The sequence below is a fragment of the Borostomias antarcticus genome, assembly GCF_949987555.1.
Source record: "Borostomias antarcticus genome assembly, chromosome: 18".
In the NCBI taxonomy this organism is placed as follows: Eukaryota; Metazoa; Chordata; class Actinopteri; order Stomiiformes; family Stomiidae; genus Borostomias; species Borostomias antarcticus.
This window is the reverse complement of record NC_140251.1, coordinates 23,363,735-23,376,571: the sequence shown is the minus strand read 5'-3', so window position 1 is coordinate 23,376,571 and position 12,837 is coordinate 23,363,735. Positions and strand designations below refer to the sequence as shown.

The window sequence follows — 12,837 nt, the reverse complement described above, 5'->3', positions numbered from 1 at the left end:
AGAGAGAGAGAGAGAGAGAGAGAGAGAGAAGGAGAAAGAGATTTCTTCATTGTTGTCACATCGTGCCGGAAGCCCATTCAATACATCTGCTCTGGAAGATCCCAGCATGCATCTGTGCTACATGACAGACCTTGTCAGGAGCCCGTCCAGTCAAACACTGCAGCACCTTCTTTCACTCCAGGATAGAGGAGCATTGTGCTGTGTGGAATCTGGAGCAGCTCATTGACCCTCTCTCGCATGTCCTTTCACAAGCCTCAGCAATTATATCTGCTCACTCAACCCCATGATGTGTTTACTTTCTCTTCAAAGATGTCACTTCTCTCCTCTTTTGTTTTTCCCTCGTCTGTGGGTGCCTGGGATAGCATGACCATCTGATCCATGTGGGCTCAAGGACGATGGCACTGATTGGGCCCCGTCTCCTGGTGCTGCTGACCTTGTGGGCCAGGGTTGAGCTGAGGCTGGAGGTCCGGGCCGAGCAGACCAAGCAGGCCCGGGCCCCTCTCATCCCCCATCGGCCTTTTGTGGTCGTCTGGAATGCCCCTACAGAATCCTGCCGGCTTCGCTTCAAGGTCGACTTGGATCTGAGCGTCTTTGATATCGTGGCCAACCTGAACGAAACCCTCAGCGGACCTAATGTGACCATCTTCTACCACAGCCACCTGGGCTACTACCCCTACTACTCCAGCTTGGGAGCGCCCATCAACGGTGGCCTGCCACAGAACCAGAGTCTCTCCAAGCATCTGAGCAAATCCAGGGCAGACATCGACAAGCTCATCCCCCACAAGGACTTCCGCGGCCTGGGCGTCATCGACTGGGAGAACTGGAGGCCACAGTGGGTCCGCAACTGGGGTTCCAAAGACATCTACCGGAACAAGTCCAAGGAGCAGGTCCGGAAGCTCCATCCCAGCTGGGTAGAGAGCAAGGTGGAGAAGGAGGCCAAAGAGGCCTTTGAGAGGGCGGGACAAGATTTCATGAACTCCACCTTGCTTCTGGCTGAAGGCCGTCGGCCGGACGGTCTCTGGGGCTTCTACTTGTTCCCGGATTGCTACAACTATGGCTACAAGCAGCACCCGCAGCGCTACACGGGGGAATGCCCCAACGTGGAACACGTCCGCAACGACCACCTGATGTGGCTGTGGAAGGAGAGCATGGCGCTCTACCCCTCCATCTACCTGGACTACGAGCTCAAGTCCTCGGCCAACACCGTCAGGTTCGTCCACTACCGCGTCAAAGAAGCCATGAGGATCGCCTCCATCGCCCGAACCGACTTCACACTCCCGGTGTTCGTCTACTCTCGACCCTTCTACGCCTACACCTTTGTGGTCCTCTCTGAGGTGAGTCATTGGCCCTAGTTATACACTCCTGAAAGGCCTTCCTTGGATAAATCACTGATCTGATATCCTTGGGTTAGCAACAGCTGAAGAGGAGTACATGGTTTCATAGGGATTTATATAAGGTTATGTAAATGCATAAAAGTTACACACCTTAAATTAATATATTGAAAAAGTTACACACCTTACAAGCACATCACTCAGAAAATGTCCATTATTGTGATAAACATCACACATTTTCCTGTCCAGTCACTTGTCCACTCTCTCTCATGCTTCTAGTCAAAGTAATGGTTGAAAGGTCATTAATCTTATACTAGAAACTTCTGGAACTGTCAGAAGGCTATGGCTGGAATGCCCTCAGCTACGTGACCATTGAATAATTTACAACACATCTTCTCTATTATACGGCTGAGGGGTGAAAAGCTTAAACATAAGTATACCTGTATCTGAATAAGACACTGGAGCAGGTGAACTATTTCCCAAGGTCACAAGTCATGAACTCAGCATACTGGTACTTTAGGTAGAAGAAAGTGGTTTGAGTGTCATGTTGATATGTGTGGTTTTGCCGCCCCCTCCTTCAGAGTGATCTGGTTCACACTATAGGGGAGAGTGCAGCTCTGGGTGCAGCAGGAGTGGTGCTCTGGGGCTCCTCCGAATACGCCAGAACACAGGTAATTATAAGGGCCGTGGAACTGAACCGTTATGAGAGAGAGAAGGGGGTTACATTGTGATCCACACTGAGTGTTGAACAGCCTTCTTTACACTGTCATCAAGCAAGGCCTGTGGTATTTAACACACTGTACAAGAAGAACTGTCTGTGGACAGCAGCGCATTATGTTAAACTGTCATGCTGCATTAGCGTTTTCCCAAGATCATCTAGGTTTCCATTGGAGACCATGATTAAAGATTCACCTCAAGACAAGTTCGATTTCCAATATCATCTCCCCCTGCAGTTCTCAGGGTCTCCAAAAATAGCACTTCTCCACACAGACCCGGTGGCCTATAAGATCACAACGTCTTGAAGAAGACCTGATTCATACCAGACAGTGGTTGGGAGCTCTGTTGGAACAATGATTTTGTGGGTCTCTTAGCCTCCTACAAGTGGTGATCAGTGGTAAATTCCTCATGGAGCTGAATGTATTCATTGTGGTGGAAGGGGAGGGGCATCCTTGAATGTTTGTTACTGGCTCATTGATTCAAATGAAGATACGTGTTAACAGCAGCCTAATATCAGGCCGGGTCAGGGAGTACTTTAAAGGAGTAGTAAAGGGAAAATGCATGTTTAGCCCTGTTTTAAGGTTACTTATGATCATATACAATGGTTCAGATCAAAACGTTGACAAAACTAGCACTTTTGAGAAAGTCTGATAATTGCTCTACCACCGTTTTGGTCATACAATTTCAAGTGGGCACTTGAAAAGTCTTTCAAAAACATGTTAAACTCTCAATTTCAAAGACAAGAAGCTCACTGAGGGGGTAATTGGTGTCCTTTGGTGTTCTGACATCAAATTTGCCGCAAAGTATGAATTCTGTAGGATTTTATTGATCATTTTATGAAATCCATTGACTTGTATTGACACGACCGTTGTAGATGTGTAGATCAATCCGCAGAGGGGATTCAGGAAGCGGAACTACTTATGGTAGCTTTTCTTATTGTTTATGTTGCTAGGCTACCTAGTTTGCGGAGGTTTACACACGTATGTGCTGCGACTAAATAGTTCTATGCTAAATATTTAAAAAAGCCTTTCCAGATGAACTTTCTGAACTCATCTTACTTTATGGCGAATTTGATGTCAGAACGCCTCGGTGAGTTTCTTGTCTTTGAAATAGAGAGTTTAACATGTTTTTGAATGATTTTTCAAGGTGCCCACCCACATCCATTGTATGACCAAAACGGTGGTAGAGCAATTATCAGACTTTCTCAAAAGTGCTAGTTTTGTCAACGTTTTGATCTGAACCATTGTATATGATCATAAGTAACCTTAAAACAGGGATAAACATGCATTTTCCCTTTACTACTCCTTTAAGTCGTGTTGGAGTGGCATTTAGTGTGCCAAGCCAATCTTATCGTGGCTAGATTGTCAAAAATTCTTGTTCTGTCTCGTTTAGTGTCTAGTGTCTCTGACTGTTTTTCTTCTCGGTGCTCCGCCCTCAGAGGAACTGCCTGGCGGTGAAGAAGTACATTGACGGCCCTCTGGGCCACTACGTCATCAACGTCACGTCCGCCGCCAAGCTGTGCAGCAAGGCCCTGTGCAAGAAGAACGGCAAGTGCGTCCGCAAAAGCCTGGACTCGGGCGCCTACCTGCACCTCAACCCGCGGTTCTTCCACATCCGCCGCAAGCCCGGCCCCCGGGGCCCCCTCTTCCAGGTCAGCGGACACCTCAACAACCACGACATCCTGGACATGAAGCACAAGTTCACCTGCCAGTGCTACCAGGGCTGGACGGGGGTGTACTGTGAGATGCCCCAGTCCCAGCCTCCTCCGCCCCCACCCCTGCCACACCCCAGGGACAGCAGCCTGCTGGGGGACGTCCTGGTCATCCTGTCCCTGCACTTCTCCTGCCTGTGTGTCATCATGTTCCTGGGACTCTGCCTCATCATCAAGTGTTTGATACTGTAGAGAATGGGAAGAGGGGTGAAGAGGTGTTGTAGAGGGATAGGACAAGATCATCATAGAGGGATAATAATATCATTGTAGAGGGATATGACTGTATCATTGTAGAGGGATATGACTGTATCATTGTAGAGGGATAAGACTGTATCATTGTAGAGGGATAAGACTGTATCATTGTAGAGGGATATGACTGTATCATTGTAGAGGGATAAGACTGTATCATTGTAGAGGGATAAGACTGTATTGTTGTAGAGGGATAAGACTGTATTGTTGTAGAGGGATATGACTGTATCATTGTAGAGGGATAAGACTGTATTGTTGTAGAGGGATAGGACTATATCATTGTGGAGGGATAGAACTATATCATTGTGGAGGGATAGGACTATATCATTGTGGAGGGATAGTACTATATCATTGTGGAGGGATAGAACTATATCATTGTGGAGGGATAGTACTATATCATTGTGGAGGGATAGGACTATATCATTGTGGAGGGATAGGACTATATCATTGTGGAGGGATAGGACTATATCATTGTGGAGGGATAGGACTATATCATTGTGGAGGGATAGGACTATATCATTGTGGAGGGATAGGACTATATCATTGTGGAGGGATAGGACTATATCATTGTGGAGGGATAGGACTATATCATTGTGGAGGGATAGGACTATATCATTGTGGAGGGATAGTTCGGGGTACTGTCAGGGTCATCCACCTGGGGGGGATTGTGATTCTAGTCCAGAAATAAACTTTTTCCATCTCGCCTTGTCAGAAAAGGACATAATCACACATGTAGACATGAGACACAGCACAATGAAAGCATGGTGATGAAGAGGCATTTTCATGAAATGTAATGGTAATGAGGGTGAATGGTAGATGAAGGGATGGGTAATGAGGGTGAATGGTAGATGAAGGGTAATATGGGTAAATGGTAGATGAAGGGTAATGAGGGTAAATGGTAGATGAAGGGTTATGAGGATAAATGGTAGATGAAGGGTAATGAGGGTGAATGGTAGATGAAGGGTAATGAGGGTGCATGGTAGATGAAGGGTAATGAGGGTAAATGGTAGATGAAGGGTAATGAGGGTGAATGGTAGATGAAGGGTAATGAGGGTGAATGGTAGATGAAGGGTAATGAGGGTAAATGGTAGATGAAGGGTAATGAGGGTGAATGGTAGATGAAGGGTAATGAGGGTGAATGGTAGATGAAGGGTAATGAGGGTGAATGGTAGATGAAGGGTAATGAGGGTAAATGGTAGATGAAGGGTAATGAGGGTGAATGGTAGATGGAGGGTAATGAGGGTGAATGGTAGATGAAGGGTAATGAGGGTGATTGGTAGATGAAGGGTAATGAGGGTGAATGGTAGATGAAGGGTAATGAGGGTGATTGGTAGATGAAGGGTAATGAGGGTGAATGGTAGATTAAGGGATGGGTAATGAGGGTAAATGGAAGATGAAGGGTCATGAGGGTAAATGGTAGATGAAGGGTAATGAGGGTGAATGGTAGATGAAGGGTAATGAGGGTGAATGGTAGATGAAGGGATGGGTAATGAGGGTGAATGGTAGATGAAGGGTAATGAGGGTGAATGGTAGGGGAAGGGTAATGAGGGTGAATGGTAGATGAAGGGATGGTAGATGAAGCTTGGGATTAGGGGAACCAGGCTAGATCGAGGCCCAGCCAGAGAAGCAGGCCTCCGGGTCTAAGTCAGACTGGAAGCCCACATAAGGAACTAGGCTGGATGGGAGCCAGTCAGGCATCCAGCTGTGATGGGGAGCCAGGCCCAGCCAAAGCTCCAGGCCTCCAGGGAGAGAAGCTACAGGATGCTGTAAGAACTTAGCTAGATGGAGGTCTGGATGGTGGGCCCGGACAGAGAACCAGGGCTCCGTGTCTAAATCAGGCTGGAAGCCCGCCCCAAGAACCAGGCTGGATGAGGTGGACAGCCAGCTCCGGGCCAAGGGAAGAGAGCTCTCTTTGGACCCTACCTATACCTCCCCATATATAACCCTAACCCTACAACTGTAGGAAAAACACTGCTGAGTTCTTTTTCCTCCCACATTAAACCTGATCTCCTTCATCAGCCAGCATTTTCTTCCGTTTAGCACCGACGCGCAAATCAGATTATCTTCCGTTTAGCCTGACGTCTAACGCACCAATCACTGAGCTGAGTCACACAGTCTTGCAGCACAGCGAGGGGCGTGGCTGGTCACAATTCCATGACTAACCGTGGGCAGCGAGAATGTCCCACGGGAACCGGAGGAACACAAACACTCCGGCGCGGCGGCATCCAGTAGACCTGCTGCCTCACTGGGGAAGAACTAGGGACAAGGTTGTTTTGATTCAAACTGACAAAAATGGAGGGTTGTTTGTGTGTTTGTGTATGTGTGTGTGAAGAAGAGAGAGTGATTAAGTGAGAGTGTTGATGTTAGGTGGGGTGTGATTCATTTAGGGATGGTTGGCACGCCTGTCTCAAGATAAACTGAAGAGTCTGTGGCCAGGGTTTGTAGCACCCTTCACTTACCTTGATAGGCTTTGTTCCAAACCTGAAAGGTTTCACAGTGGGAAACGTTGCATAAATAATGGAACAAGTTTGCTGACACTTTTTTCAGATATAAAATCTACAAAAAATGGTCTTTGAATACTTTGTCAAATGTTTCTGAGCAAAACTGCAAAATTTCTTAAATTAATTTAATTAAAAAAAAAAATATTTTTGGTCATTTGCACATTAAAAGATTGCAATGCTATTCTCTGCAGTTCAGTCCAAACATGATCCGATGTGCTTCCGTACCTACAGTAGTGTAGCTGTTGAAAACCTAGTTTCACTGTAGAATAATGTTGGGGTGGAATCAGACAAACCTCTGTTGTTTAAACACACATCCTTACAACTCTCAGATTTAACGTTTCCCCAAAACAGGAAAATACATGTTCAAACAATTTCTCAAGATCAATGTGGAACATTGTACAACACGCATTACAACACACAGTAACAACACCATTTTAAGAAATAAACTTGTAATATTTTTTCTTTAATTCTAAACTTTATTGATATTAAAGCTATTACAACAACAGAGTTAGCTTAGTGTCTCAGGAGAGCAGCTGTGCTCCCGGCCCCAGACGGCCCCGGGGGCAGGAACCTGCAGGATCCCCAGACTGAAGAGCTCCTCCCCCGGCCTCTGACCACTCCCTCCAACACAAGCACTCACCAGCACAGGAAAGAACCGGCCGACACACAGGACCGCCAAGCAGAACGCACATGAGGAAGAACTTCAAAGAGTAGAGTGAGAGAGACTAAATCAAATGAGCCAATGAGAGAGAGAGTGTACTGTGTTTGTGTGAATTAATGTGTTTGTATGTGTGTGTGAAAGAGAGACAGTGTGTGTGTGTAGGTGTGTGTGTGTGTGTGTGTGTGTGTGTGTGTGTGCGTGCGTGCGTGCGTGTATGTGCGTGTGTGTGTGAAAGAGAGGAGGTATGTGTGTGTGTTTGTGTGTGTGTGAAAGAGACTGTGTGTGTGTGCCCGTGTGTGTGTGAAAGAGAGGAAGTGCGTGTGTGTGTGTGAAAGAGACTGTGTGTGTGTGTGTCAAGGTTTATACTGACATTGCAAAATGATATTAAAGGACCTTCTACTACTTTTTCAAGCACTATTTTTTCATTTTAACGACTTCACTCATTGATTGAGGCAAAAAAGAAGAAAAAGGCAACTCACCGATACAGGTGTACTTCAGAAAATTAGAATATTGTGAAGAAGTCCATTATTTTCTGTAATTTAATTCAAACAGTGAAACCTTCATGTATTCTAGATCCATTACACAAAGTGAAATATCTCAAGCCTTTTTTGTTTTAATCTTCATGATTGTACAGTATGTTCAGCATGTTAATTTATACACTCAGTACTTGGTGGGGCTCCTTTTGCACAAATCACTGCATCAGTGTGACATGGAGGCAATCAGCCTAGAAATATTTCACTACATGTGTAATAAATCTATAATATATGAAAAATTCACTTTATGAATTAAATCATGGAAAATAATGAACTTTCCACAATATTCAAATGTTCTGAGATGCACCTGCATCATGGCACTGACCATTGTGCTGAAATAGCCTGTCAACAGTTGTGTACTGGGTACTCAGATTAACTTTGTGTTCATCAGCAGGTTACTGTTTACTGATGAATCCATGATGCTGTCCATAGTGCAGAAACACACACAGCCCCTCCAGGTATCCCCTCCAGGTATCCCCTTCAGGTATCCCCTCCAGGTATCCCCTTCAGGTAGCCTTGGTGCCAAATGCAAGAAGCACGATAGCTTGAGAAGCGCTCGTTGGGGTGTAAAACGCAGAGATCTTGTTTTGCAGATAAATGTTAGGTTAACGTTAGCGAGCCCCTGTCTCCCTTTACTAGTCAGCTCTATTAATCACATCCAGACAAAGCACAAAGGCCGCTAGAGTACATAGACAGCCGTTTATTTATTTTTTTAAATCCATCACACCAGCATTTCACCCATGCTTACAAGAATGTGTGTGACACCACAAATCATCAAGCATTGCTCCTAGTAGTAGAATGTCAGCTAAGTAGCCAAAGTGTAAGATAAGTTTGTTAGCTAACATTAGCTAGCTGACCGATTTGTTAGCTAGCTAGCTGACATCCTACTATACATGTTTTTCATCAATCAATCATCAGATCATCCCCTCTAACGTTAGATAATAAATTACTTTACCTCTTCATTTTGTTTTGGTTCTCGAATGTTTGGGCATATTTAGCTAGCTACAGTAAAGTGTTTGGGCATATTTAGCTAGCTAACAGGTGTTTGGGCATATTTAGCCAACAGCCTTTGGTAAACAACAATAAAATGAAATAGCTGAGCAGCTTTTGATTCTACGCAGTTAAATTATAATGATGAACAAAACCTTGGTCAAAATGTGTTATGTGGTTTGTTTTTTTCAATAACATTGAAGCACTTTCATTAAAAAAGGGGCTATTTTCAAGATATTCCAGGATTTGATTTTCCACCCTCAAAATGCAAGCACTTCAAGCCCCTTGTGCGAACCTTGGTGTGTGTGTGTGTGAGAGAGAGAGAGAAAGAGAGGAAGTGTGTGTGTGCAACCCATTAACACGGCATAAATGTATAATAGATAACTTTGTCACTTCTACAGCTCTATGCCAGTCGAGCTTTGCTCAAACATTATATAGCCTATACAGCCGTTGCTTCCATCTAGCGGTCAAACATTTGCGCCGAGGTGGTCACATGATTCAAGGGAAGGCTATATATTTGCGAGCGCTTTTGAGGGTGGGTCAAACAACACTGAGTGCAAAACCAGCTAACAACAACACAGTTTCAGTTCAGTTTACATTATTCGTACCGAATAATATAAGTATTGAATAGTCAGAGTCATCAGCAGAGTCATCCATGCAACAAACAGACAAAAGGCAAACATAGTAAAAACATAGTGGGAACTAAAAAAAGTAGAAATAGAATCACTAAAACCACTAAAAGCCAAGAGACAACAATAGACTACAAAAGACGACAAAAGAAAACTAAACAATGCTAAAAGAAAACAAGCTAACAACCGACTACAAAACTTGCACCTTGCACAAAACACCAACTTTTACTATACAACAACAGTGCTAGCTAGTGAACTAGCTACCATTCCTACTAGCAAACTAGCTACCATTCTTACTAGGTAGCTAGGGGATAGGGTGCCCTTAACGCCCACTCTGTACAATGTCACTCTGAGGCAACGTCACCATTTTTAAAAAACTAAAATGGTAAATATAACAAAACCAGACATTTGGTGATAACAATGTAGCTTACTTTGTAGCTCAAAATGTGTTCTAAACAATTTCAGGTTTTCAAATCTAACAGCGTTAACTGGGTTGCTAATTTTGATGATAGTGCTGCAATTTTGAATCCTGGGGCCTCATTACAGAAACTTTTAAGTGTGAAATCCTGTCTCATCTCAGTTTAGGAGGACATTAAGGATGTTTGGTACACTATTACAAAAACATGTTTCCTAACACTCAACACAGCCTTGGGTCCTAAGCAACACAACCTGAAGCTGAATGTGAACTTCATACAGCGAGAAGCCTAATTGTGACACCCGCAGACACAGTCTCTGCCATTTAGGGTAGACGTACAGCAGATGTACATTATACCAATACAATTGAATGGGAAATGTGTTGCACCAAGCTTGTAGATCATTTCCTTTCTGAACACATTGGGAAAAACAAACATTGTTCAGCTACAACAGATCCATTCACTGTTGAAACAGGGGCACTTCTTTGTCAAAAAATGGCAGTGTAAAGAAGGCTGAAAGGTACTTTATATGTACTATGCTAGAATGCATATTTCATCATTCGTCTAGTTTCAGTCATATCTTGTAAAATGTTTAAAAAATAAATAAATTTAAAAAAAAAAGCATTTTAAAGGTTAATAATCTAGACAGTATATGTAGACTAGAAATGGTGCTCAGAGAGCACAAACCTCCACCCCTGAATGCATTTTTTGGCACTGTGCCAAAATTGAATGGGTTATAAATTGGCCCATGCTACCTCCTTCCACCAAGTTTCAAGAAAAGCAGTCTTGTAGTGTTTGTGTAATCCTAGTCCAAAAAATGAATGGAGGTCAATGGACGTCCGGGCCGTGTTTGGGCAGCTTGTGATTCACTGGGGCGACGATAAAAATGACTGGAGGTGAATGGGTGGCTGTATTTTGCTGGCTCTGTGGCACCTCCCTCGGGTCACAGCCAGCAGGGGACAGTGTGGTGCACTCTGGGCTCTCCCCCCGCACACCCCAGTCCAAACCCCGTGTCTCTAGCACCCCCACACAGGAAACTCCCCCCTCACCCCCCAGTCCAAACCCCGTGTCTCTAGCACCCCCACACAGGAAACTGTCTTCGTTCTAAGTTTTGTTTTCATTTGTGGATCCAGCCCGTGATTCAGATCTGTTCCAAAATGTAATGGGTTCTAAGGTGGCCCATGATGCACCCCTCCACCGAGTTTCATAAAAATTGGTCAGGTACCTTTTGCGTAATCCTGGTTCAAAAATTGAGGTGAATGGCCAGCCGTGTTTGTGCTATGGACCTGCGACCTGTGCTTTGGATCTGCTCCAAAATGTAATGTATTTCAAAGTGGACCATGCTACACATTCCACCGAGTTTCGGGAAAATCGGTCCAGTAGTTTTTGCGTAATCCTGCTAAAAGTCAAACACACGCACACACACATGCGCGCACACCACCAAAAACATTACCTCTCGCCCTGCGCTGTCGTAATTACTATGCAGGTTAGTGATCTAGACAGAATACGTAGATTAATATGCAGGTTAGTAATCTAGACAGAATACGTAGATTAATATGCAGGTGAGTAATCTAGACAGAATACATAGATTAATATGCAGGTTAGTAATCTAGACAGAATACGTAGATTAATATGCAGGTTAGTAATCTAGACAGAATACGTAGATTAATATGCAGGTTAGTAATCTAGACAGAATACGTAGATTAATATGCAGGTGAGTAATCTAGACAGAATACATAGATTAATATGCAGGTTAGTAATCTAGACAGAATACGTAGATTAATATGCAGGTTAGTAATCTAGACAGAATACGTAGATTAATATGCAGGTGAGTAATCTAGACAGAATACATAGATTAATATGCAGGTTAGTAATCTAGACAGAATACGTAGATTAATATGCAGGTTAGTAATCTAGACAGAATACGTAGATTAATATGCAGGTTAGTAATCTAGACAGAATACGTAGATTAATATGCAGGTTAGTAATTTAGACAGAATAGGTAGATGAATATGCAGTTTAGTAATCTAGACAGAATACGTAGATTAATATGCAGGTTAGTAATCTAGACAGTAGACGTAGATGAATATGCAGGTTAGTAATCTAGACAGAATCATTCTATAATAGTACTGTAGACCTGGATCATTCTATAATAGTACTGCAGACCTGGATCATTCTATAATAGTACTGTAGACCTGGATCATTCTATAATAGTACTGTAGACCTGGATCATTCTATAATAGTACTGTAGACCTGGATCATTCTATAATAGTACTGCAGACCTGGTTGACATGAGTTGAGATAAAGTGGTCAGAAGACTTTTGTCCCTGAGGTATGGAGCTGTTTTTGACCATCAAAAAAGTTCATACAGTTATAAAGGGTCCATGTTTTCACCTGACAGCTTCAGTTGTCATACATTTATACTATATTATTAATAAATAATTAAAATTACAGGACCAGAGAGGGGGGTCTTTAGTTTGCCAAACTGTAACACATTACACACATAGTGAGAGGCGACATGGCACACAACACACACACACACACACACACACACAATTTTTGGGTGTCGCCAGTGGAAATTGTTCCCTGCATTTCTCCCATCCAAGCCATCAGTAGCCAGAAGCAGTGGGCAGCCATCGTTCATGGCACCCGGGGACCAAGTCCAAGTGCTCAGTCCAGGTCTTGGTCAGGGACCGTTGGACTGAAGAGCATCTGTTCTTCTGCATGTTTTATATATTGGGTTCTTTGGGAGGAAACCCTTGTGAACACGGGGAGAACATGCAAGCTCCACACAGAAAGGCCCGGAGACCCTCTTGCTGTGAGGCGACAGTACTAGGTACTGCGCCACCGTGCTGGACGTGAGTGATTTTGGGGTTCAGAGTCTTGCTCAAGAACACCCCAGCACACGTAGGGAGCCGGGATGGAACCCCAGCCGGCTGCTCTACCTCCCAAGCTACAGTACTAGTACACTTATAAAGGTCAAACCTTTAGGATAAAAACAAAAACAAAGCCCAAAGCTTCATATTTTAATCCAGCATTATGTCTACTCAATAACTTTAACAAGATATTTCAAAGCCTTGTCGGTTATTGTCTTTGGTTAAA

At 43.9% G+C, this 12,837-nt stretch overlaps 1 protein-coding gene across 1 annotated transcript; it reads left to right on the top strand.

Annotated features, from left to right (window-relative positions):
- Positions 1-395: 395 nt before the first annotated feature.
- hyal6 (hyaluronoglucosaminidase 6) lies at positions 396-3,951 on the top strand (the record flags this gene model as incomplete). Its single annotated transcript, XM_084452844.1, has 3 exons — positions 396-1,334; positions 1,913-2,002; positions 3,487-3,951. 3 exons carry the CDS (start codon positions 396-398, stop codon positions 3,949-3,951), a joined length of 1,494 nt encoding a protein of 497 aa, XP_084308970.1.
- Between the last annotated feature and the right edge of the window lie 8,886 nt (positions 3,952-12,837).